General features: G+C 42.7%; 1 protein-coding gene across 4 annotated transcripts; it reads left to right on the forward strand.

Moving 5' to 3' along the window:
- The first annotated feature begins 4,743 nt into the window (after positions 1 to 4,743).
- Positions 4,744 to 27,543, forward strand: bptf (bromodomain PHD finger transcription factor). Of its 4 annotated transcripts, none has more exons than XM_088316714.1 (31): positions 4,744 to 5,490; positions 7,620 to 8,442; positions 9,400 to 9,620; positions 10,104 to 10,289; positions 10,410 to 10,559; positions 11,861 to 12,022; positions 12,132 to 12,217; positions 12,773 to 13,125; positions 14,084 to 14,215; positions 14,322 to 14,451; positions 14,658 to 14,793; positions 14,902 to 15,156; positions 15,390 to 16,896; positions 17,033 to 17,157; positions 17,562 to 17,690; positions 18,003 to 18,156; positions 18,275 to 18,398; positions 18,510 to 18,759; positions 19,115 to 19,242; positions 19,336 to 19,393; positions 19,493 to 19,728; positions 20,048 to 21,113; positions 21,227 to 22,620; positions 22,692 to 22,774; positions 22,953 to 23,178; positions 23,723 to 24,237; positions 24,323 to 24,499; positions 24,571 to 24,763; positions 25,390 to 25,474; positions 25,591 to 25,777; positions 26,816 to 27,543. In XM_088316714.1, the coding sequence occupies exons 1-31, from the start codon at positions 4,971 to 4,973 to the stop codon at positions 26,850 to 26,852; spliced, it is 9,828 nt and encodes a 3,275-aa protein (XP_088172840.1). In that variant the 5' UTR covers positions 4,744 to 4,970; the 3' UTR covers positions 26,853 to 27,543. The 4 variants fall into 4 exon arrangements, with proteins under 4 accessions (XP_088172840.1, XP_088172841.1, XP_088172842.1 ...); XM_088316715.1 differs by having other exon boundaries at positions 18,006 to 18,156; XM_088316716.1 differs by having other exon boundaries at positions 10,413 to 10,559.
- Positions 27,544 to 27,583: the final 40 nt, after the last annotated feature.

The following is a 27,583-nucleotide window of genomic DNA, read 5'->3' on the forward strand; positions in this document are numbered from 1 at the left end:
TCGGAACCACACCTGTGCAAACTTGCTTCTAATATTGGTTTTGTGAAATTGAATTTATTTATTCCCAGAAGGCTATTCTCTTCATTTCGCTACAGCACCCTTGGTTGCATTAGTGCATGCCAGTGCTGTGCAAAATATAGACTTCAATGAATGAATGTGAATGAGAATTGACACCACCCTTCAGGATTTAGTTTGAATAACAGGATGTCCAATTAAATTTGATGCAACTCAATGAAATTTCTCATCACATACCAGGTGTACTCCAAACAAAATGATTTGGTGGCCATTTTAAAGGTTTTTTTATTTTTATAAAGCAGGGTATTGTGGGAAATGACTGCCATTATATCAACGATTTCAAAGTTTTTACAATTTTGGGCAGCCTAGGGTGTTGGATTTGGAGCAGATCACAGATATGAAAGAGCGTTTGGAATTCTAGTGCGGAGACGTTAAGAACATGACCATGCTAGTGGAACAACAAGCCCATGACATCCTCAACCTAAAATTTGCTGAATTAATACCAACCACCCTCTTCTGACCAGTAAGTTCTGCACAATAGTTTGGATTTATTGACATCAAACGTGAGATCGTGATCATTTCCACAAAGTCAAAATTACCTGGCTATCAATTCTCCACTTACACGGGCTGAAGCGGACAAGAGCAAAAATGTGCACACGAACCCCAACTGGTCATATTTCGGACATTTAGCTACGCTAAAGTTTTGTCATGTCTCAGGAGGCAGACGGTAGCTGGCAACACCCAGCATGCGGGAATGGATCTTTATCTTTAATATTTATTTTAACCATTTCGTCACAATTCTTCAAGTGGCTCTGAAGACATGATTTATTTATTTAATACAATGTTGGTGAGTGTGCACATTTGATTATATTGTAACGAATTGGGTTATGTATTATCTGTTCTTGTGTTGAAATTTGTGTTCTGCTGAGTTGTGTTATTTCCGATTTTAATGAATGCATCACGCGACTCACTGGACTGGAGGTGTGAGCGAGAAAAAGAAAAAGAGCGAGTGATCCAATGTGCTGATGTCGGAGCAAGTTGCCTGGAGTTGCTATCGGTTACGGCCAACAGAGCCGTTCTGTATGAATAAAAACCAGAATTGGATGGAGGTCTGAGGTGTGTCTTTTAAAGACGCTACAATATTTTAATATAACCGAGTGATTTTATCTGTTAATACACATGTTGCAATTCTTGCACGACAAACTATTTTTACACATTCCTTTTGAAACCAAAAATAACAAACCAGATGACGCCGTGAAAGTGAATGTTTGCTTTTGTTACGTTTAGTTGATGTTCTGTATCCCACTTTGTTCTTTATCACAGTGTTGTGTTAATCAACCCCAGTCTGCTCTTGAGCTAGATATGTTATCAATAATCAATATTGGCAGAAATAGAGGACCCCAAAATAAAAAATTGTCTCGGCCCTCTTGGAAGCGTGGACCCACTATGCTCCTCTGTTTTATATAACGTCACCGCCAAGCCTAACTGTGATGGTCTAATGCTTCGTGGAGATTTACGCAATTCTAGTAGTTCACAATGGGACGAGGTTTCTTTTTCCCAGGCTCTGTTCTATATGCTAAGATGAACCACTGGTCCTGAGAGCAGCGCCCTTCCCCCGCCTTTGCCCACAGGCACTTTTGACTGCCAGCTCAATGGGTCAGTGAGACCGTTCTATCTGTGACAGCCTCATGCGAAGTGTCTGTCTAACAAAGCATAGATGAGACTGTATGATTTACATCCCGCATAGCCCACACAAACTGTGTTTTAGTATTGATGACACAAACTCTTTTTTTTTTGTTTGTTTGTTTTGTGTAGTAATGTTCCAACTTCATTCTTCTCAATCGTCATTTGAGTTTTTTAAACATACTTGTTACATCAGCAGTCCCCCTTTTACTTATCTCATGTGGGCTCTTTTGTACTTTTGAAAGATATCAGTCTGCTTCAGTGCTCCCATTCAATTTAAGGCAACCGTGATGCATTCACTGACAACTATGCTCGCTTTAATTTGAATAAAATGGTGTTCCGATGTTCTCATGAAATCGTGCTTTAAAACAGTATGCATAAAAACAAAAATCTTAACAGTATCGTTTATGTTTCATACCAATGGAAAGGTTGTTTTATTTCCTTCTTTAATGATGACCCATTTGTCAATAAGGTGCATGTTAATTGTACTGCGTGCTTGTGGCCTGCAGGCTGTTCACCATATGTTGTGTTCAGCAGCATGCCGTGCCAGCATTTTAAGATGATTGAAGGATTTTCAAGAGACGGACGGGACATTAAAGTTGAGAAGATTATCATCTGCGTTTGAACTAAATGACCCGTTTGTGCGACTCACATTATGCGTTTAACCTTTTTCTTTCAGTTTAAACAACTGATGTCAAATATGAGGCACGGGGGCCATACCTGGACCCCTGCTTCACTTCATTTGGCCCACAAAAGTAAACAAAGTGTGTTTAGTTCATGATCATTGCTAAATAGGTTTATAGTCTTTTTGGGCAGAACATATGTCATGAAATTAAATTTTTCCTTCACTGAACAGTTATTAGGATAAACGTATTTTTTCCCAACCAGGGGCCACTCATTTTCATAAGTTGCTTGTTTTGCTTTACAATCATGTGGTGCAGTCTTTTGGTTAAAATTAATCTGCTCAATTTCTCCCTGTTTGCTTGTCTGCTTTGTGCTGCATCCTTTGACTGTTTTCAAAATCATGGATGGATACGTAGAGATGGTATACTTGAGTTTTCGCTAATAATATGTTTTTGTTTTTGTGCCAGAGGTGTTGACTGCTCAGGGGTGAATACTGTGTTATTTGCTGTGGAGTGTCTTCATTGTTGCCTCAGTTTCAGCCCTGGTTAGTGCTGTTAATCATAAGATAGTCAGCAGTGAGCTGAAGTTTCCTCCCCCTGTAACATATTAAATCAAGAGCCTGTGGAAATGATCAGGCCATACCACCAACACTTGCTTTTAAAATACTTAGATGCCATGCAAAGGTTAGCAATTTTCACTTTCTTCCCATTTGAGCAAAGCTCATGCAGTTGTTTAACTTTGAAAGTAATAAATATGTGATAAAGCGTAGATGCAAAAGGTGGTCATATACAGGGTTCAACAAACGGCAAAGTGGATTTCACAATGCGTTTTTACTTACTTTATTGATTGATTTATTTATACTTGTATTTTTATAATATTCTGTACAGTATGTTCATTATTATTATTATTTCATTATGTTCTTAAGCTTGAACGCGGACATGAAGCAGGCAAATGTTTTTTTTCACCATCACAATCCTGATTGTGCTTTTGGACACACATCTGTATTTTCTAAGATTGTATCGCGCACACACACTTTGAACTACAGACAAAAAGCAGTGGAGATGAATACCCAATATTTCAGCAACTCAGTCTATAAATAACATTTTTTTTAAATAATGGCCTATTGTTGTGGGCTTTTGTGTTGTGGTCAGGGTTACTCATGAGAACGAGAAGCGGGTTGAATGTGCCTCGCTGGCAAAACCTCAGTAAAATTGGTCTACAATCACCAGTGACATCTTGAGAAGGTAACCACCCTGCTAACTCAAACGCCAACCCCACAAGCAGCCTCGCCTCCCTGGTTGCCTGTCTGACCTCCTGCAATCTTCCATCAAACTGCAGTTTGCTGTCAATCTATGCGAATATGGCATACACAATATTTTAAATACCCCTATAGCTTATTGTTAAACCTCCTCACGTCCCTTGAAAGGTGCAAGCAGAAATGCAAGATATTATATTTTCTATGTAGTGTTTAGTATGATGCTGTGTTTTGGCCTACTCCTGCTAATATAGCCTAATAAAACAACAGAGAATAAACGGTCATTATATGATGGTTTAAATGACAAACGTAATGATGACCCAATAGTATGTCCATGCTGGCAAAAAACCTTTTTGTGTGCATACCAGAGTTTCATGTTTTTTTCTCCTGAGCTTTACGTTATTGTACTGCCACCTGGTGGTCATATGTTGTGTCCGATTTAATTTTTAAATACAGTACAGTACATGACTGTACTGTATTGTCTCAATATTTGATTTTCCTATAATAAACGTGTCAACTCATAAATCTTGCCTTGTGACTATGTAAAGCTGCACTGGTAAAAAAAAAAACACTTTCATTATTCCGAACTGATCATGAACTGGAATAATGAATTATAAATGTCAATTTTGTCCAATAAATAGTTCATATTTATATCTCATATCATCTTTCATAATATGGTGATTCAGGTGTTGTATATAATATAATATATCATATCATATCATATGATATGATATCATATAATATGCAACACTAGTGGGTTTATTGTTTTAGGATCCATTGAATACATAAGTGCAAACACACGTACACACACACACAGAATGCCGCGCTGTGCGGCCGCGCATATTGCACAAACCAGAAATGTGTAATACCAAGCATATAATTAGGCCATAACGTTCAATGTGGATTTTTGTTACCCTCAAAATGAAATATTTTAAAATATTATAATTGCTAATGGTTATTGTGACCGTCAATGGGAGAAAACCCTGCCGTTAAAAGAGAAATTGGGAAATAAAACAAAATATCTTAATCTGAAATGAAATAATAGTAATGCTAATATTACTTCTAAAAATAAATGAGAAAACCATTTTTTGCGTTATTGTTACCACTCGGGAGTTAGCAGCTGTACCACGTGACCCGAGTGGTAGGGGCCTGTAGTGTTTGTTGAACCAGAGAGACAGAAAAGAAAAATGGCGGCTCAAGGCGAACCCGAACGGGACGCCGGGCTAACGTTTTGAGCTTTCACACCCGAGAAAACACACGGGTGTTGCGGGATTGCATGCACGGCGCCAACCCCGATCGCTCCGGTGCTACGAGGGGACCGCTTTTCACTCGCTTCCTCGGCGGCTTAAGGAACGCAATCACCGGGATTGTAAACGAATAGCTTTCGCCTATCATGAGAGGGAAAAGGGGCAGGCCGCCCAAACCGCTAGCAACCGAGGAGCAATCGCCAGCTCCGGCTACGACGAGGGGCTTGCGGCCGAGGAGGAATATCAAGCCCCGCTTCCGAGATAGCGGGGACGAGGACGTCGAGAGTCCCATTCGGGAATCAGCCAAGCCTGTCAGAAAAAAGAAACCGGGATCTGTCATCTCGACGCGAGGCAGGGGACGAGGCAGAGGTGGCCGCGGAGGAAGAGGAGGTCGCGGAGGCAGGAGGACGCCTGGCTCCAAAACGGTCGTGTACGACGACCACGAGAGCGACGAGGACGACGACGCTGTCAGTTTGAGATCGGAGGAGGAAGAGCCGGTCGAGGAGGACCCTCAGTCCGACGAGGACGAGGCCCTCAAGGAGGACTCGGACTGTCTCGATGATGTGCTGGACGAGCAGCAAGAGGAGGAGGAGGAGGTGGAGGAGGATGCCAGTTACTGTACGGAGAGTAGCTTTCGGAGTCAGAGCACACACGCCAGCACTCCGGGTAATTCAACGACTAACGTAACCATTTTGTGCTAACAAAGGGCGACGTGGCTCACAATTCCCCCCGTAGCCAACAAGGGCTGCAAATAGTTTTGTACCAGGAGCAGTAAGGTTATTGTTCAAAATGGAGAATGCACAGTGTAAGCTACACAGGCCGCAGTCTGTGTTTCGTTATCGTAGGCAGGTGGATCGGAAAGTTAGCTCACGGGAGCTAAACATTGCACGTTTACGTTCCGGTCACGGATCTTTCTTTTTACCCAATTCTAAATGTGTGGATCCGGGTGAGGGAGTTATTTTGTCCTCACGTGTGTAGTAGTTTTGAATGCTAATGTTAGCTTGTAAAATTAGCCCATACAAACAAGTTACTGTCAACCAGAGGTGGCAAAAGTTGTCACACGATACTTGGTTGAAACAAATAATTAAAAAATATATTAAAAGTGCCAATTCCATTCTCACAAAAGTTCACTCTTAACTGAACTCGTGTACAAAAGTAAAAATGACTTTTTATTGCCAATTACTGTATTGCCAATATCCACTTTGATAGCTTGTGTGCAAAAAAAAAAATAAAAAAAAAATCTTATGTGCCAGGCCTAAGACAACGTTTCCCAAAATTTGATGAGCCTAAATACAATTTTATTCCTTGGAAAAATCTCAAGGAACAACACCAAACTAAAATGTCACCAAAAAGTATGAAAGAGGTAAATGTGGCTCGAGTTTTGTCTCATTCGAAAAACGTGGCACAAGAAACATCCCAGCAGACCGAGACACTCATGGGCCATTGCTAAGGCGACGGGCTTCATGGGTGTTGCTCTGCAGCATCTGCGACAGTTGTCTCAATGGCGAGCAGAGCTGTCACAAACAAATCTTTCTAGAATTGATTATTCTATCAATTATCGTATATAAATGAGAAACCAAAAATATTGGGGAAATATTGCACCAAAACAAGTGATCGCAACGTCTCACAATGCGGGGCAATTCGTTTTTTAAGGCGCCATATAAGAAACTGACGGGGTTGTCGAAAGCCACACTAACATGCTAACCTCTATTGTGCTAAATATATCAATGTCTTTATAAAGAAGTACATTATATTGTATTAATAAGATTCTAATTGTGTAGCTGTGGTATATGTTGACATGGTTACATAAGTGAAATTAATGTAAAAATATGTTAAAAATGTACATGTTCGAACATAACATTGTGTTTAATTTTCACCCACCCTCCTAAAAAAAAATCAGAGAAGCCTCTTAAAACACTGACCATGTCGCTTAGTTGGCCACACTGAAGACAAATCATTGCTCTTGTTCGCTTGCTCTGCCATCGCATCAAAAATGCATTTTTGGGCCATTTTTGGTGACTGATGACAACACTCGCAAGTCATTTGCGACTAATTATTCTTTTAGATGACACTCCCTCCAAGTAGCACTATTTTTGCCTCTGCAAAATTGTCCATTTTCTTACAATTACATTAATATACACTTCTGCGAAAAATATGAAGCAGATGTATGGTTAAAAGTGTTTCATTTAATACAACCTCAGACAGATCAGGAGTGAAATGGCTTTTGACAAAACTGTTCAGGACGATTGTTTCACCAGTGTATGCTGTGAGTAATAATGTGTCGTTAATGCAAACTATCGTTCGGCTAACTGCTATCGTCTACGATGCTCTTTTTGCTCAATTTCATTGCTTGTTTATGCACTATGAATTCTGAAAACATTCGTTATGCCCGGCAGGAATTTCACTTATCACTTATATAGACCATTTTTGAGCCAACATAATAAATTTTACATTAGAAAAGTCTCATGCATAATGAGGATATGAAAAAGAGGGGAAAAAACCAATACTATTGTTTACTGCCATAATTGCTCAGAAAATGTATTGTCCAGGAATGTCTTTTATCGTGTCAGACCTATATGGTCATCAGTTGCACTGTGACGCTAATCAATTTAACTTGTCATGAGACTTTGTGGACATCCTGTAAAATAAAGTCACGTGTACTTAAGGGAAATGTCATTTTGTAGAAGGGCGGAGGCCGGATGATATCTGCGAACAGCAAATATTTATTGAAAAACTTTAAACGTCTGTGTGTTTACGAAAAGAGGATAATTTGCTTTTACGACTGTGTCCTACAGGGAAGAAAAAGACTCTCACCCCCCGACCCCGTACCCCCATTCTGGAGGAGAAAAACATCCCCCCTCTTTCGCTACCTGTATCTTCCGAGGATCTCCTGGTGCCGAGTGAAGAGCTGCTAAATGCGACCTCCATCTATGAGGTGCTTCGGAACTTCAGCACGGTGCTGCGGCTGTCCCCCTTCCGCTTTGAGGACTTTTGCGCAGCACTTATCGGCCAAGAACAATGCACTTTAATTGCAGAAACTCACATTTCTCTGCTGAAGGCCATCCTGCATGAAGAGGAAACATCTAACACTAGCTTTGGGCCAGCTGACCTCAAGGACAGCGTCAACTCCACTCTGTACTTCATCGACGGCATGACGTGGCCCGAGGTGTTGCGCGCTTATTGTGAGAGTGACACAGAGTACCACTACGTCCTGCCGTATCAGGAATTGGATGATTATCCTTTTGGTCCTGTTGAAAGTAAAATCAAGGTGCTTCAGTTCCTGGTGAACCAGTTTCTTACCACCAACATTGCTCGTGAAGAGCTGATGTCCGATGGCGTCATGCAGTATGACGACCACTGTCGCGTATGTCACCGACTAGGTGACCTGCTCTGCTGCGAGACCTGCTCTGCGGTTTATCACTTGGAGTGTGTGAAGCCACCACTGAAGGAAGTTCCGGAAGACGAGTGGCAGTGTGAGATCTGCGTGGCCCATAAAGTGCCCGGTGTTACGGACTGTGTGATGGAAGCGCAGAAGAACAGGCCCTATATACGCCAGGAGCCGATTGGATATGACCGCCATCAGAGGAAATACTGGTTTCTCAGCCGAAGGATTATTATGTGAGTCAAGACCACTTTGTACAAATATACAGTTTAAGTCAAAAGTTTGGAGGGTTGCAGGTAACGTTACGCTGGTGCCTTGTGCTACGAGTGTAATTCATTCCTTGACCATGCACGTCACTGATAACACTGGTCTCAAATCATCTTTCCCCACTGAAATGAAATTCCAATAATCAATTCTAGCCTCTCAATAAAATATTTTGTTTTGTGATGAGTTTAATAAATGAGAAAAATAACACTTTATATTATACATAATTAGAATGAAAGAAAATTACAGTTTTTGTCACACTTCCCAATGCACCTTGTGCTGCTTATTGGTGAGCGCGCCTTGCCCACCTGGGGGCATTAAAAGACAACGATATGGGCTTTGAGGCTCAGCTCCTCTCTCGGTTTTTAATACGGCAGTAAAATTACTGTAATTGTTCTTTGCAGAGGATAAAGGATACATATATGCCTGTGAGTATTGTTATACTGTCTGTGTTGCTAGACTGTTGGGAAACCTGTTGCTAAAAAGGTTACGACTGCGCACATAGATGCTAATATTTAGCTAGCCCTTGTGCCCATGACATTTTCTGTAATAAGATGGTGGAGTCTTTATGGCATTCCCTGTGTTTTATGTTTAGTTTGGCAATCTTCACCTGAAAGTATAAGAGAATTGTCTTTCCGAATTGTCTTCCACTCACTCAGTTTCATTCACGCGCCCCGTACACACACGCACTCCTTAATCAGACAGAAAAGAAATTGATATTTTAACATCTACTAAATGTTGTGTTAGAATTGGTCAAGTATCATGTAATTTGGATAGGATGTACCCACAGCTGTGTCGTCTTGAAACCAGTTTTAAATACTAAGCAAGAATAGACGCCTAAAATGTAGCATCTCATATTCGGTGTCACTGTATGAGATGCACTTTATTTCCCAACATGTCTAATCTTTTTGTCGTCACTTCCTTACCAGTGAAGAGGACGGAGAACATGAAAAGAAAAAGATCTGGTACTATAGCAGCAGAGCCCAGCTTCAAGAGCTCCTAGAGTGTCTTGATAAGGAGTACTGGGAGATGGACCTTTGTGCCAGTCTGGAGGAGATGAAGGAGGAGGTTCAAACTCACATGGACATCACCGAGGACCTAACCAATAAAGCTCGTGGCAGCAATAAAGCCTACCTCACTGCTGTCAACGGTAAGGATTTGATATGAAGTGTAACCATGGATGTGCGCTGTCTATTGATTGTTTAGTGAACAAATGAAACTCGAATTCATGCTGCAATAGTAGACACGAACTTTACAATTGAGAATTCTGTCTGCTATTGGGGCAAGTGCACTTTAGTACTTCGGTAGTTGCTACTGCAGAAGGGCTGTGGATTTTGTTGCAGCATATCTATCTGTCCATCCATCCATCCATCATTCACTGTTCACCAGTTTGTGCCATAGCTACTGCAAAAATGACAATATTTTGAGTGAAGAAAAAGTTGGGCCCACCAGTGCAAATGGTTAGTCTCGAGCCCTGATACATGTTTGCGAGCCCAAATACACGAGACTGTCATGGCCATTACGTCTGCTGGAGTGACTTGATGATTTGTACTGTTTGAGCTGTCGATACTTCTGATTCCACGTCCAAATTTTAAAATCTTATGCCAATTTGTCTGTTTCCGTTTCATGATAGAGACGATCACTGAGCGTTTAAAGAGCCGACAGGAAGCACGGAACACAAACCGGCAAACAGACGAGGTGAATCCGCTAGCAGAAAAAAATTCTGGACCGACGGTGGAGGATTCTGGCAAAGTCCCGTCACAGCTTGGCGATGAAGAGCACAGAGACACTGAACCCAAGGAGGCCACTACTACACCAGGTATTCAAACTGAATAATTGTATGCTAATGACTTGGTTCACCATGCTCATAGTCACTCATGTGCTATCTGTGGTAAGAACTATTTTTAAAAACCCATACATGTATTCTCACGTGCCGCAGCAGCCATCATTCCAATTGGTACCCAGGAGAGCTGCATGTCTGATTCTAAGTCCAGCTCAGCTTCCCGGGACTCAACTGAATTGCCCGAGTCAAACATAGAAGCCAAGGAGGGTGGGGAATCCCCTCCAGTGGCAAAACAGGAAAGGACAGGTACACTTAAGTCAAACATTGACTCATGCTCAGTCGCCATGTGTGGCTATCCGCTGCATATTTAGCCGCTCCGATCATTCCCCCCCCCCCCCCCCCTTTGTGCAAATGCAGTCGCCTGCTCACCGTAGACATACTCTACAGCTCGTCCACCTAATGTAGGGGATCTCCTGTCAACTAAACCCTTCCCAATTCATCACCTTGGCAACTTACGCTGTTCACTATCTATATCTGACCTTTTCATTCACCTTGTCAGCTCATTCGACCATTTTTGTAACCCAATTAACACCTCATCAGCCATACCTCTCTGTGCAAAACACACAATTGCCATATCCAAAACTTCCTAGCCATTTAATCATGCCCTCCGCTGCTCATCTTCAGTCTGTTCCCATCCAAATGAAAAGCCAGTTCATACAACTCTGTTTAACGATGCACGAGCTTGCTTATCCGCTAAATGCTAACCATTCCTTTCATTATTACTCTTTAATCTTGGGTGAGAGAGGGATGGCTCTTGTACATTTTGAATGAAGATATATTAGTTGCTCAATTTACTTTTTCAAATCAGTTGTCTAGTGTTGCGTTACATTTAGCGTAATTTGTGTGATTAGTCAACAGTCCCAGCATCCCCATGGAACGCTGAATTGTGATTCCTCTCACACAGTGTGAATGTCGTTTACCTGTAATTTACATATAGGTATACATATCATTTTATTTCTACATTATGGCTCCCAAGCAAGTGAAAAGTGCAATTCATTGTGCTATTATGAAGCACTGGAAAGGTTCTGGTGGCATCAGATGAGCTCTCGCTTGAGGGGCTGAACAGAGAGCTGCATTCTGGCAAGGTTGTCAGGCGGCTCAGTGGGAGCAGCCAGGCATCTGCATGTGATGGCAACTTGGTTCTCTATCTGATTGATTCTATTTCCATTCATTATAATGGGAAAAAGTTACTTTGGTTTGAAACTTCTGTATGCATGTTTTTGGTGCATGCGGTCGTATTGTGCAAATTACCCTCTGCATTTACCGTCTGGAAAAGCCCCAGGAAGCTGGCTGTGGAAATGGCACAAATAAGCACACCGATTATGGTCATGTTAAAGCAAGTTTTGATGCCCTACCTGCTTTTTTGCTTTCTCGGTGTGTCCTTGTGGCAAGTGCACAGCAAAGTATCATTAAATTTAGATTATGTGCAGCAGTCCTTTCGTTTGACAAATAAATTATTCCGTCAAACTGAGCAAATGCGCCAGTAATATTTAACTGTACCTCACTGTTTGTGCCATTTCACTTTATTTATTTTTTTTTTTTTTAAGATGAAGCCAAGCAGAGCAGCGAATCCATGCAAGCACAAACCCTTGACGAGCATCCCGAAGCAGGTCGTAACGTCTCCGACAACAGAAGCCCCGGTAAACCAGAGCAGCCGGACCTGTTTGAAAGGTCTTCTCGGTCTTCTTTTACCAGCCAAGATGGAACAGGTAAATGAATTGGGGGACTTCAATGGAAACACAATTATTTTCACTTATGCGATACAGGATCTCAATGTATACGAAGTCGAGGATGTCATCTGCTCTCTGTAATTGACAGAGGAATATAATGAAAATCTGAAGCGCAACAGCGGAACTGGATCAGCGCTCGAATCTATGAACCAAATTCCCAGAAAAAGCAAAGAGGTGATGGAAGTTTGATTTATTTTTTTTTATTTTATGTATTTATAAACCCGGTGAGTTAGGCCTCAATTTGTGAATGGATTGTGGATGCTTGGGCTAACAGCTAGCCACGTCAGCCGCGACTGTGTCTGATTGGATTGTTCGATCTTTTGCTAAAGGTATCATTTCTGAGGAGCCGTACGGCAACGGGAATGACTGAAACTGACGAGAGGGAACCTGTCACGTTAAATAAGTCAATAATGCTCCCGTTGCCTTTTTAAAAACATATGCTGACATGCCTGCTATTTTACGTTTTTGCGTGCATGAATGCTACTGTATTTTTTCAGATGCTGTATGTTTTACTGTGCCTAAAGTGAGTATGTATTAAATACATAATTATATATGTAAGTGTTAAATACAGAAATAGAACCCGTAACTGAGACAGTGCCTTTTAATACGGTGCACGTTATGGTTGTGTTTTTTTTAACACAGAAACCAAAATATTGCAGCAAATGATTCAATCACTGATATATTTTTATGACGTTATTTAGCCAACAAGTTTCTCCTTCTGTGTTTCAGTCTTCCCCTGTGCAATCTGATGCCGAAACTTCACATTCCAGCGTTTCCAAAAGTGACTTTGCAGTGAACTTGAACAACTTGTTCAAACTGGGCCAGGAAGGTAAATATAGGGTGTACCACAACCAGTACAGCACCAACGTCCTGGCTCTCAACAAGCATCAGCACCGCGAGGACCACGACAAAAGGCGGCATCTCTCCCACAAGTTCAGCTTGACGGCTGCATCTGAGTTCAAGTGGAACGGCTCCATTTATGGATCCCGGAGTCTGACTATCACCACCCTGCGTTTTAACATCATCCAGCTGGAGAGCAATGTCCCACCCCCATTTATGCACCTTAACTGGGCATCACACAGGTTAGAACTTTGATCAAGTCAACAACATACTGTTTGTATCTTAACTTTGTCAGATATTTTTTTGAACTACTACAACCATAAACAGCCATTTCCCCCCCCCATTTTGAACACCTGTGGCCAGTAATGTGCCTTATTTGACGATTATCCCAATACCAGGAGTTTTTCTTTTTTTATCAAATCAAATCAGCACACATTATAGCAATCATTTCGGTAATAAATTAGCGGTCTATCATCAAATAAATATGTATTTGCCACCCTTGTAAAATCAGGGATTAACTGTAGATAAGCACAATTTGGGAACGCTGAGTTCATTTTCACTGACCACACCCAAGCCTGCTTACGTCCAGACCTGTTCAATCAATAAATCACTAAGATAGAACCTGTTTGATAAAACAAGAAATTCCAGAACAGATGAGGAAAAAAGTGACATCCATCATACTGTTAAGGGAGGACTCCAACAAACAATGGTGAGAATTATAATCCACAAATGGAGAAAATATGGGACAGTGCTGAGAAGCTGGCCTCCAAAAATTAGCCCAAAAGCGCAGGACAACATCTGAGGAACTGGAAGGCCTCCCTCGCCTCAGTTAACCATGAAATCTGCTCTTTGCTGGAAAGTCCTTACGCTGAATGATTGGCCAGCAGTGTGTGACCTCAAACTGAATGAAGCACACTTGGATTCAGCAGCAGAAAAATGATCCAAAACACCAGCATGTCGACTTATTAATGGCTTTTGAAAATGTGAGGGTTTTGGAGAAACAAACTTGAATCCCATTGAAATACTGTGGCAAGAGCTTATATTTGTTAATCGAGAGACCATCAGATGGACTGGTGGTCACATCCAGTCCATTAAGACAGTCCAACCTCTGTGCGAAGCTTTCTGACTTCTGCCTGTTTGATTCTTCTTGACAAGAAATCCGTACATGCATGAACAAACCAACATATTATTTTTTTCTAGAACTAACTGGAACAAAGCCGTGCAAATGTGTAGCAAAGCAAGGGAATTTGCTCTGGCCTTAGCCATACTGGAGTGTGCCATCAAACCAGTCGTCATGCTACCTGTTTGGAAAGATTCTCTCGGACACACAAGGTGACGTGTGCATGTTACTATAAGGACTGTATCCCAGTCAGATAGTACTGCATAAGCTGTGATTTGTATTTAATGAGATTTTAAATAAGAAGTTCCCCTGTCTCAGGTTACACCGCATGACCTCCATGGAGCGTGAAGAGAAAGAGAAGGTGAAGAAACGGGAGAAAAAACTGGAGGATGAGGAGTCATTCCAACAGGCCACGTGGGTGAAGTACAGCGTTAACATCAAACACCAGGTAAAACCAAAATGTATTTCATACAGAAAAAATGCAAAAGCAGTAATAAGTGTGGTCATCTGGTTTCCACAGTGGAAGAAAAAAACGTCTTTCTATAGTTTTCATTTGTAATGTGTGCACGATTCCTCATGTGCATCTTTACATATTACCATGACATTTGCATGCCATTGCTTCATGATAATATGTTACTCTTGTGTTCTGACTAGGTGTGGAAGCAGAAGGGTGAGGAGTACAGAGTAACGGGGTACGGTGGCTACAACTGGGTCAGTAAGACTCGCGTGTCACGTTTCGTTCCTAAATTACCAGGAAACACCAACGCAAACTACCGAAAAGAACTACAAGGTAAGGAATAAAGTGAAACTTTTTTTTTTTTGTTCCACCCCTTCGCTAAAAACTAAAATATGTCCTACACATGCTAGCACCTAAAATCTATTTCTCTTTTCATAACAGCCAAAATGAGCAAGGAAACTGATGCTTGCACAAAAAAACAGAACAAGGCAGAGGATGAAATGCAGACGACTCAAAGTCCAGCAGAGGACAAGCAGCAGCATTCTGTTAGTGTGTCAGCTCAAAGTGCCTCATCTGAAAAAGAACAGATGTCAAAAGAGGATGTGAAGCCCACAGAAAAAGAGCAAGAAAAGGTAGAAGACAACAAAATGGAGGTTGAACCCAGTCTGAATACAGCACCAACAAATGAAGAAAGAGGTAATTGATAGATTTGGAGTTTGGGTTGTTTTTTTTAAGACAGTGATAGGTCAAAATTGGAACTCTCCAAAAGACGTACAATTTCTAATTTGGCAAAACGTAACACCGTTGTCATTTCTATTTTTTGATGCATTGATAATACTGAGGTTATGTTATTTTTACACTTGTTTGGTCATCATTACTATTTGTAAACCTTCAGACACTGCAACATCTTACTGTCCTGTTTATTCTAGAAAATGTTGAAAACAAAGGCCCGCCGTCCTTGCCTGCTGTGCAGCCTGTAAAAACAGAGCCAGTCCAGAAAGTTGACCTACCTAAGGAGAAGACATCTGCACTGAAGCCTCTATATGACGTTGTCAATGTCAGCGAAGGATTTCATTTGCGGACCGCTTATAAGCAGAAGGTAAAGCCTTCCAAATTGGACGGACTACTGGAGCGGCGTGTCAAACAGTTCACTTTGGAGGAGAAGCAGAGACTGGAGCGGTTGAGACAAACAGCCTTGCTGTCAAAAATGGCTTCCGCAAGGTCTACTTCTGTAGTTAAGACTGAAGCTAAACTGCTGCCTGCTGTGAGTCCGTGTGTTAAAGTTGAAGAAAAAATAGGCGATAAGTCGCTGAAAGACCTTGTCGTTAAAAAGCTCGACTTTGATCAGGAACATAATGAGCCCAAAGTAAACTCTGATGGCAAATTGGACTCAGCAGCAGTCAATCACAGCCTGCTGTCAGAAATCAGTCTTGCGCATGGAAATAGCGGAGGTGCTGCAGCACGCAACGAAGTAAACGGAGAAGCCACAGAAAGCACTGGGCTCAACGGTAAAAATAATTTTAAATCCGAAGCAGTAGAAAGCCAGGAGAAACAGCCGAAACAAGATGTGGGAGAGAACACAAAGAAACGTAGCTATGAAGAAATGGAGCAAGATTGTAAATGGACTGATGGGGCGATTATAGAGGCTGACCAAAACACGACCAATGCAGAGCAGGTGAATGGAGAAACTGGAGTGACTCCTCCTTCAAATTCAAACCTAAGCAGTCAAGTCCAGGGTGATAACAAAGAGCCTGTCAAGCCGCTAATGAATGGAAGTCTCTCCCAAAATGATGCTTCCTTAGACGGTCCACCTCCCCTAAAGATCCCTAAATTAGAAAATCATGTGGCTGATACAGGAGAGGCTCAAAATGTTGTAAGTCATAAGGATGCACTTAAAGGTTCCGATGAGGCAGTGCCTGCGCATTTTCAAACTTCAACTGCGGCTTGCCTTAATAGTAGTGGCAACGGCAGTAGTACAGATGATGTAAAGACATCCACGCAAAATGTCCTAGACTCTCAAAACGCCCACATTCCTGCAGCAAATAACACAGTCCTTCCCGCTCCAACGTCCACTAATAAGCCAGTGTCAGCAGTCTGCCATAGTTCCAAGCCTTCCAGTGCCGATGTTACTCGTACAAAGGCAACCACAAGTAGCTCCATGACAATAAGCAAGGAGTATAGCACCAGTGAGAGAGTCAGTCTTCTCAAGTTCACCAAACTTAAGAAGGCGCGGTCAGGCACAGCCCTGCCATCTTATCGCAAATTTGTCACCAAAAGCAGCAAAAAGAGCATTTTTGTCCTGCCTAATGATGACTTGAAGAGGCTGGCGAGGAGAGGAGGCTTCAGAGAGGTTCCCATCTTCAACTACAATGCCAAGCCGGCCCTGGATATATGGCCCTACCCATCACCTCGGCCTACGTTTGGAATCACATGGAGGTTGGCATCACATCTTTTTTCCTTTTTGTGACACTCAAGATCTTTATAACACCATGCTTATTCTCTCAGGGTATAAATAGAAATATATTTTTGCAATCTCTTGAATGTGCGATTCTCTCATTTGTTCCCTGTTTAGGTACCGTCTTCAAACAGTGAGATCGTTGGCAGGAGTTAGCCTGATGCTCAGGTTGCTCTGGGCCTGTCTAAGGTGGGATGACATGGCTGTGAAGCCCTCTGTTGCTGTCGGACTAACACGGAAAGGTGATTTCCTCCATTTGTGCTGCTCCTTTATTTGAGAATGGCTCATTGGTTTTGCGTTGCACAGTCATATAATGGTCAGCACGTCTGCCTGTTGTCGGTTCTCTTGTGCCGAGTTTGAATGTGCTCCTGTGCTTTTGTGGGTTTTATCCAATTATGGTTTAACATGCTTCTTAGGTTTATTGAAGGTTCTAAATTTCCATAAAGTCTGAATGTGAGAATGAATGCCTGCTAGTCTATATGTGGGATACGATTGACTGGCGTCCAAGTTAGCACAATGCCTCGCAGGCAAAGTCAGATGGGACATTCTCAATTCCACCGACAATCCTGAAGAGGTCAAGCGCTATAGAATATGGATGAGTGGATACTGTTTTAAAATGTATTTTATACTTTTTTTTCCCCCTCAGAAACTACAGACACAGATGTCACCACAACAGAGATCATCAAACGCAGAGATGTGGGACCTTATGGCATCTACTCGGAATACTGTATCAGGAAGATTATCTGTCCGCTTGGAAACAGGGACACTCCAAAAGGTAACATTTTAGTTTTTGTAGTAGGTTGGTGAGTGTGAACATGGACATAAAGGAAAAAACACTCCAAATCCACAAAAATCTATGACCGGAAATTGGAATCGGATGAATGAAGAGCAACGCTTATTTTTGCAGAGCCTTAACAATGAACATTTTTTAGATGTAAAAAGTGTCTGTGTGTGGTGTGGGTTGCTAACTAATATTAGTGATTATCCAGTTCACTCGCTTTCAGCCGCGTCGCTCGGTGTACACAAGACACAAGAGGCCAGTATTTGTTGCAGCTTTAACAACCCTTCATGAACCCTTTCGTATCAGTAGAAACTCCGACTCCGCAAAGGAAAGGCCTTCGATCAAGTGCCTTGAGGCCCAAGAAACAGGAATCAACAAAGCCAACTGGACCTGTTGCCGTGGAGACGTGGATTCCTGAAGAGGATCTGGAGCTGTGGGAGATCAGAGCCTTTGCAGAAAAGTGAGTATCAGAGAGCAACTTAAACAATTATTATTATTTTTTTAATGAATTAATATTGAAGTAACCCAGGGGGAAATCTTTTTATAAAACCCAATTACCCTTTTGCTTGCGATAACAGAATGGAGAAGGAGAAAGTACAAGGACTAGATTCCCCTAAAACGGTCAGTACACTGAAGAGTGCGGAGGATGTCAAGGCGCATTTGGAGAATCAGCTTAAACAGACTAGAATGGCTGCCCAGCAGGTATGAAGCCAGCACAAGTCAGCAGTCATCATCGTTTTAACCATTTTAGAAGGCTCAGTCAGATTCGTCGTAAAACAAAAAAGTAAAGATTGACTTGTCGTCTCATTTCAGAAACGCTTTGAGCAACAAGCCATGTCCACAGCTGCAACAACAACCACCACCACCACAACCTCATCAAGCAGCACTTCAAGTTCTGTTATTACGCCCATGTCCACGGGCCAGAGAACCGGTCAGGTCACATCAGGAACCAAGATGGTCTTGGCCTCCAAATTGAGCTCACCAGTCTCCTTGCACCAAGACAAGAACTTCCACCAGTCATTTGCCACCTGGGTCAGGCAGGGTCAGACCAGTAGTAATACAGGTAAACGTGTGCATACAACTAATCCATCTAAAATCCGACAAAAATGGCTAGACTACATTTTGTCTTTATTAAAATCTCAAAAGAGAATTATTCACTTGCATTCCTGACCAATACTGAATGTTGGCTTCTTGCTTGAGAGTCTGTCAAGAATCACATTTAACCTGGAGATTATTTTTCTATTTAGGACTCGAATTGTAATCTCAGCTAATGTAATTTCTTTTTTTTTTTTTAAATGCTCCTATTGGCCCCAAGCTCATCAATCAGAAGTGACATGCAATTCATGGACAGTTCAACCAGTCAACTGAGAGCTCTCTATATTTTGCACCACTATTTATGTCATTGTTTCTATCGACAGATGAGCAAAAATGTCCCAGCATATTCCCGTCTGGGCCACCTGCAAACCTGAGGACATACAGTACACTCCATCCTACAACTGGCAATATCAACCTCAGAGCTAGCAACTCAGCTTCAGCTACGCATCATGTATTTTGTCTTTCAGAGTAGAACCTTATTCAACCTTACCTCAAGAAAGTGGTGATATTAAACATGGTCATTTTTTTTTTTTTTTTGCTTCAGATGATGAAAGCAGGGAGCCAAACACAACCCGGAGCAAGTCCTAAATTGCCTCCACAAGGTTGTCTTCCAATTTATTATTTCCATTTTAACTACACTTTCACCACTGGGGCTAATACTTAGGGAAAAATCAAATCTGTTTTTATTTCCACTTGTCTAGGCCATTCCCAACAGGTCCTGATGGGCCAGGGCCACGTTGGATCTGCAGCTGTATCTGGTTCTACGCCTGTGCAGACAACTGAAGGTCAGAGAGCCGCGGGTCCTGGGCCTTCACCTTGCACTACCAGCACAGTGCCTGGGCAGCATCCCGTGACTCCCTCCCAGCCGAGTCGACCGCAGCAGGGTCAAGTCAAACTCACTATGGCACAACTCATGCAGTTAACGCAGAGCGCTCAGGTGAGGGGCCCATATAAAACTCAGAAAGTTCTACAGTGGAACCTTTGTTCAGGAACCTCCCTGCTCATGAACAAATGGATTTACGATTTTAAACAAATATTGCTGTCGTTTACCAACAGTCACGGTATCCACTTGGACCACTGCATTTTCTTTTGCACTGTGTAAAAATGGTTTGCACCATTCATTTCTTCAAAGAAGTATCTTTTTATTTTTTTCTCTATATTGGCCCTAAGTAAGTTGGCCCCAAATAATTTGTAAACCTCATAGAATGTCTCAAAAATTTTGATTTGCCCAATTGCTATTCCGTGTACCCCCTCAGGGAGGAAATCCTGGTCTGACGGTGGTGATCCAGGGTCAAGGCCAGACGGAGGGCCAGCTGCAAATTGTCCCACAGGGTGTAACAGTCATCCCTTCCCCTGGTCAACAGCTAATGCAGGCGGCTATGCCCAATGGCCAAGTCCACCGCTTCCTCTTCACTCCTATGCCGTTGTCTTCGTCAGTTTCAACTTCAGCGCCCACTGCAGCTGTTTCCACAAAGCCTGCTGCATTTCAGAGTCCGCAAACCCAAATATCAACTCCTGCGCTACCTAGGTCCACCGTCCAGACTACGCCTTCAGCCTTGGCCCAGACCCAAATCGCAGCCCCCATTTCTGCTCCTAAACAACCCGTTTCACCTCTTTCTTCGCAACCCAGTCCAGATTTGGGTTCCACCCCAGCCTCTGTCCCTATACATTCCCAAGTGACAGCCTCTGTTCCTACAACAGATGTTAGTCCACAGGCTCCAGTACAAGCTCAAATTTCAGCACCATCACCACAAGTATCCTCTGTTGCAGCGCAGGCTTTATCACAGGCTTCATCGTCCTTAACAGCCTCTTCCCATGTACAACCTGAAGTGGCAAAATCTGTGACTGCCCCACAACATAATATAAACCAAACTATGATCCCAACCCAAATATTTGACCAGAATCGAACATTAATGTCTGTGGCCGTCGCAGGACAAGTTGCACCCATATCCCAGGTCCAGCCACAAACTTTGACCACGTCCTCAGCCTTCACATCAGCTCCAGTCCAGATGCATGTTACTGCTCCTGCGCCAGTTTTTGTCCCTCTCTCAGGCAATTCTGCTGTCCAGTATGCTCACTCTACTCAAATGCAATGCATTTCTACATCTCTCCCCTCATCTGTCCAAGCCGAAGTTCCAACATCTGCCCTCACTCCCGCCTCCGGTCCAGTTGTGGCTGTGGTATCCAATGAAATTGGCGTCCTGTCTCCCGCTAAAGCACTAACCCAAATTCAAACGATAGCTCCTCGTCCTCTTCATGCTGCTGCGGGAAATGCTGTTGTCACGCCAGTCACAGCCACTTGTACAACACCCTCAGTGCCAGGTAATAATCCCATAAAATGATGGCACCACAATCTGCATTTTTATGATTAAAGTTACTGACTTTTGAATATTTTGTGCAATAAATTGATTTTCTTTTTTCCTGTTCTGATATAGCGCGAATAGAGCAGAGGGTTGCTCAGCCCCAGGTTTGGAAACCAGCTTCATGTGAAGGCCAGATTCCAGTCCATTCCGTTCAGCAGGCAACCATTCCCAGTCCCCCTGCCCTAACTGCAGTTCCTACCTGTACCCTGGCATCAGGTTCCACACCCGTTTCCACAATGCCTCAGGCGTCTCTTTCCTTGCAGTCTCAAGTCCAACACCCAGCTGTGGTGTCGGTGCAGCAGGTGTCTCAAATTCCTCTCTCTGCTGTGCAGCTTCAAATGAAGGCATTGCCTGTCTCCTCTGTGGTGACTACAGTTCGACAGCCCCAAGCTTTCAATCAACTGCAGTCCTGCCCTCAAAACCAAATCTGTGCACAGATTCAGGTCCAGCCTTGTGGCCAAGTCCAAAAAATTCAACACATTCAGTCGCCATCTCATCTCCAGGCGCAAGCACAAATCCACCCCCAGATCCGAGTTCAGTTTCAGCCACAAACTCTGCCAGTGCCCCAACCGCAAGTGCAACAGCTTCCTCAAATTCAACCCCAAGTGCAGTTTCACTCTGCAAAGCCAACCTTGCCCCAGGTTCAAGTTCAACACCAACAAAGGGTCCAATCCCAGTTCCAGTCACAGGCACAAGTTGCAGTTCAAACACAAGTGCAAACCCAACCGCAGGCTCAACAACAGCCTCAGGCGCCAATCCAACCTCAAATACAAACCCAGTTGCATCCCCAGGTTCAGGTTCATTTCCAGCAACAGAACCAGATTCACCCTCTGCCTCATGCTTCGCAGCAACCACAAGTTACAAGTAACTCATCAATTAAAAGTCAAATTCCAAGCCAAACTCAATTCAAAGCACAGTCGCCCACACAGGTTCCAGTCCAGACTCAACCCCAAGTGCAAGCGCAGGTTCAAGTCCAGTTCCAATCTCCGAACCAAACCCACGTTCAAGCTCAGCCTCAGCTTCACGTCCAGCCCTCAATTAGGCATCAGCTCATCACTGTTCCGGGACTTCAACAACCAGTCCAACTGTTGTCAGCTCTTCCACCTCACGTGGCGGCTCAGATCCAAGCTCAGATCCAAGCACAGGCGCAGCAACAAGGCGGTGCAGTTCCCCAACAGATCAAACTGCAACTGCCTATCCAGATCCAGCAGACGGGGGGTCAACTTCAGGCTCACCAAATCCAAAACATGGTAACGATACAGGCACCAACGAGCCTACAGGACCAACTTCAGAGGATGCAGCAACAGAGAGAACAACAACAACAGCAGCAACAGCAGCAGCAGCAACAACACACACAGCAACATCATCCACCTCCACCAAAAAAGAAGAAACATCAAGAGAATAAAAGGGAGCATAAGGATCATAATCAGTTGCCTGTGAGCTCAGGCGATGGTATTCATAAACAGGTGAGACTATTAAACAATGACCAGTCTGTTGCCACACATTTCTTCTCTGATATGTTTATGGTTGCTGTCAGGTGGTAGCGAAGCAGAGTGTTTCAGCGGGACAGCTCAAACAGAGGAAAACTCAAGCTGCTGCTGAGCGAGGGGAGAACCAGAGGTTTGGGACTTTCTTCATTCTTGTGTTCAACACTGTTTCAGGTGGATAGCTGTGCTAATGACATTCTTGATTGTAGTTCAAGTATAAAGGACAAAATTAATGTCCTTTACTGTACAACCACTGCAGAACTGCCCCACCTAGTGTACCAAAGCAATTTGGTCTTGTCTACTTTCTACAGAATGATTGTATGCAACCAGGTGATGAAGTACATTCTCGATAAGATTGAGAAGGACGAGAAGCAGGCAGCTAAGAAGAGAAAGAAGGACGAGGTGGTTGAGCAGAAACGCTCCAAGCAGAATGCCACCAAGCTGACGGCGCTGTTGTATAAGCACAAAGAACACTTGAAGGCTGAGATTCTCAAAAAGAGGGCTCTGCTGGACAAGGACCTTCAGCTGCAAGTTCAGGTTAGTAAGCATTCAACTTGGTTCAAAGTACGCTTATAGGATCAAAGTATGGGGAGTACGAGCCTTTACACATGCAGGAATTGTTAAGAGTGAATTGTGCTGCAAAACCATTTGACGCATGACCATGGAGGAAAGTGAAGAAACACTCACTGATGTCAGTCATCATGTTTCGTAAACATTCATCTGTCATGCGAAAGCAAAATTGAGTGAAACAATGTGGTCAAAAACAAATTGAGGGTTAATGGTATTGAAAATGGTTGGATGTATTCGCACCATGAGCTCAAATCGTGTGTGAAGGATGCCCTGATTAACACACAGAGTGAGGATAACGCTCGTCCGTCAACACACTTTGTTTCACTTTTTGGGGCTTCGCTCCATTGTAGAATATTTCTAACATGATTATTTTTCCACACAAACTGCAGAGCAATAAGCACAAGCCAGGAGAAAAGAATGCCTAAAAGACCAAGAATGCCCAACATTTTAGATCATGTCATACTTAATACCAGATGCTAAAGTGTATGTTTTTTTTCCTCATTACCTTCAGGAGGAGCTGAGGCGGGACATTGCCAGGCTACAGAAAGAAAAGGAGAAAGCCCGAGCTGCCATTGCCCAGGCTGCAGCGGCGGCGGTCAAGTCATCCTCCCACTCTTCCCACTCTTCTCAACCATCTCACTCAACACATTCCTCTCACAGGAACCGCACAGAAGGAGCCCCATCCTCGTCGCATAAACGTAAGCGTGAAGAGGAGCGAGACAAAGACAGAAACAGGGATAAGGAGCGGCCTCATGATAAGAAACGAGAGCGAGAACGGGACAAAGACCGGGATCGCTACAAAGACCGAGAAAAAGACAGAGAGCGAGATCGAGAAAAGGAGAGACTTCGAGAACAAGAGCTTGCTCGACCTCAGGACAGGGAGAAGGGCAGAGAAAGGGACCGAGACAAGGACAGAGATCCCTTATTAAAACACAAGAAGAAGAAGAAGCCCTCCTCCACCTCAAAGGATCACAAGAAGGACAATAAACTATACTGTATCTGTAAAACGCCCTACGATGAGTCCAAGTAAGTACATCAGGCCCTCATGAAGACTCACTGAGGTGAAAATGTGTTACCGGTGATATGAAGTCACATCTGCCTTTGCTCTCAGGTTTTACATAGGGTGTGACCTGTGCTCCAACTGGTTCCATGGCGCATGTGTGGGCATCACTGAGAAGGAAGCCAAAAAGTTAGAGGACTTTGTGTGCAATGATTGTAAACGGGGCCACGAGGGAGGAAACAAGGAGGAGCTCTACTGCATCTGTCGGACGCCGTATGACGAATCACAGTACGACCTCTATCGCAATGTACCTCTCTGTTAATGAACAAGTCCTGATGTTTCCAATCACCTCTTTTCAGGTTCTACATCGGCTGTGACCGCTGCCAGAACTGGTACCACGGGCGCTGTGTGGGCATCCTACAAAGCGAGGCCAATCACATCGACGTGTACGTTTGCCCACAGTGTCAGTCGACAGAAGATGCCATGACTGTCCTCACGCCGCTGACTGACAAAGACTATGAGGGCTTGAAAAGAATATTACGTTCCTTACAGGTATGCAGTTTACTCTGGACGGTGTTTGCTTACATGCTCACTACAAACAAACAGAAACAAAACAAGTTCATAAATGAATAAAAGAAGTATGTAATTTGTCATCCAATGCAAAGGTTTTATCACTTGGGGTTAAATGTGTTTTCATTGCAGGCCACAGCTCTTTTTTTTCCACATTAAATTGGAGGGGAGAGAAACGTGTCTCCTTTAATCTTTGACACCACAGCCACCTTTACTTGTTGACGTTCTTCTCTAACTCCTCAAATTGTGCTTTTTTGTTTTTAATTTGGATACTTAAGTTTGTAGAACAGAAAACTGATTTTAGATATGGGAGTTGTAAATTATTATAATTAAAAATTATTGCTTAAGTGTGTCTTAAAACTGCCGTGGCATAAAGGATTGTCCTATTTGGCTGAAACCCATACAGGCACTGTTGATGGGAAACTACATTCTTATTTTATTTTTTTAAAGGGGAAGAAACAACAAACCAAAATGCATACACGTTTTAAAAAGCCACTTTGATCCTTGAGTTCATTTTGACGTGGCCTCAGTCTGTAATTTGCTATGTAAAGCACGGCTTGTTCTGTATGGTTTCAAAACAACTCTTTTCCATTCCCGTTTTTTAACAGTCTCACAAGATGGCGTGGCCTTTCCTCGAACCAGTGGATCCGCATGATGCACCTGATTATTATCGCGTCATCAAGGAACCAATGGGTCAGCACGTTTATTTGTTCTCACCGAAATGCTTTTGGCTTTCCGATTTGGCATGTGTTGAACACACCGATGTTAATCATTTCCAATGATACTGACACAATCATTCTCCCTTGTAGACTTTTCCACAATGGAAAGCCGTTTACAAAAACGCCATTACCACAAGGTCACAGAGTTTGTGGCCGACGTGACCAAAATATTTGACAACTGCCGCTACTACAACCCCAATGACACGCCCTTCTTCCAGTGTGCGGAGGTGCTTGAAGGCTTCTTTGTTCAGAAGCTCAAATGTTTCAAAGCTGGCAGGTAAGCATTGCGGTGCCTAACATTGTTGTTCTAGCTGTGCACCGTTCTTGTTTGCTTGCTGTAATATGTTAGTTTCACTACATTGCATCAGTCTGTCATGTTTCCAATTGTTTGTACTGTTGCCTTGCATGAATTCAAAGTAGGCAATGCTTTCCTTCTTGTGTTCGCCGCTGACAAAGAACTAACTGGGCTAACAATAAAGTCAAGACATGATGTGCATGATGTGCTTGTTTGCAACATCCGCCATGTCTGGGTTTGTTCACCTTTGCTGCATGCCTTTGATTTATGCCATCCCATTTTCTTCTGTCTTGCAGATTGTCAGATTCTTAAATGGGCCAGTCTAGCTGGAGTCTGGACTGGATGCTCTCTAATAATCATGGCAAGAATGTTCAGTAATCACCATAAAGTGGCAGCCATGTTGACGTTACTCCATCAGTTCAATGATGACAATACGTTTTGTCCAATCCGCATTAAGTTATTAGTCTTAATGAACAAGCGGTCACAGTAGTTGGCATTTTTGTGGGGGATTTTAAATACATTTTACCCATTCTGTGTTAATTCCTGATGTTCTGTACATCTTGGTTAAATTTGATTGGGTTTGAGTCAAGCTTACCGGCTGTTAAAGTATACAAAGCTGCATATTTTATTAAAGAGATATTTATGAGAAGTATCACTTGGCTCCACCTCTTTGATTTGATCAGTGTTTAAGGTTAATGTGTGTATATATATATTTTTATATCATGTACAGTGGTTGTAATATATCTTGATGGTTTTTAAACAAATGTTTATGAGAGTAAATGTAAGCAACATCTATCGTCATTCTGTTCCCCACTTTACAAAAATAATCATATAGTTAGCAAAAATTGTCATCAAGGAAAAAGGCATTCCCAGTACATGACATCCAACATGGCTGCTGTAGGATCATCTTCCAGAGAGGCCTTTTTGCATCCACTATGTGTGTGCGATCATTGTCCACGTTTTTACAGCAACTGAGAACTTGTAAAGGCCTCTCAACTTCGCCCTCTCTCCACATTGTAGGTCTCATAACAACAAGCTACAGTCTTCATCTTCTTAGAGCGCGCGGAACATCGGTGAAACGCTGAAAAACAAAAATGCACTTGCCAAGACATTTGGCTTTTCTCGACTGTCCCTCTGTGACACACGTCCTGTGTTTGGGATGTGCTCATTTAAGTGCGCAACCAAGCACTGCTGCTTTCACAAAGTTGGTCAGGCGCACCATTTCAGCCCCAAGGGACCTTTTTTTTTGTACTCGTCATGCGCGGAACTGTATGGACAAGCTGGCATTTCACAAGAAATTTTACCTCGAAGAAAAGACTCTCAAGGAGCTCTCGTGTTTCTGTGTACTTTATTTTTTGATCACATTTGTTTTGCTCTTTTTCTTTGTTCTTAGTAAATTCCCTCAGGCCATCCAAATGGTCGACTTGCTCAATGAGAAGTAGGAAATTGAATATAATGGCTGAGTTTTACTGAGCATACTAAAATATTTTGTGTCTACATCCTTTTTCTACTATTTCCATTGTTCAGGCTGAAGTGGCATGAGGAGACAGTTCAGTACTAAATGTCTGGATAACAGTAGATGCTTGTTAGGCTCCTTAACTTGCTCTGAAAAAGTGACTGACTTCACAATGATGAATCTGTATTTGAAGGTTCCTGTTCTGTTTAAAAAAAAAAAGTCAGCCTTTGACTTAATTTTTTGTATTACAGCTGAGGAAATATGGATGTATATGGAAGTTAATAAAATTAAAATAAAATATTGTTTGTTCCCTATTTTGACAATAACAACTA

This window comes from Idiotropiscis lumnitzeri, chromosome 15 (genome assembly GCF_059441095.1).
Source record: "Idiotropiscis lumnitzeri isolate Australia: NSW breed Sydney's pygmy pipehorse chromosome 15, RoL_Ilum_1.0, whole genome shotgun sequence".
NCBI classification, from domain to species: Eukaryota; Metazoa; Chordata; class Actinopteri; order Syngnathiformes; family Syngnathidae; genus Idiotropiscis; species Idiotropiscis lumnitzeri.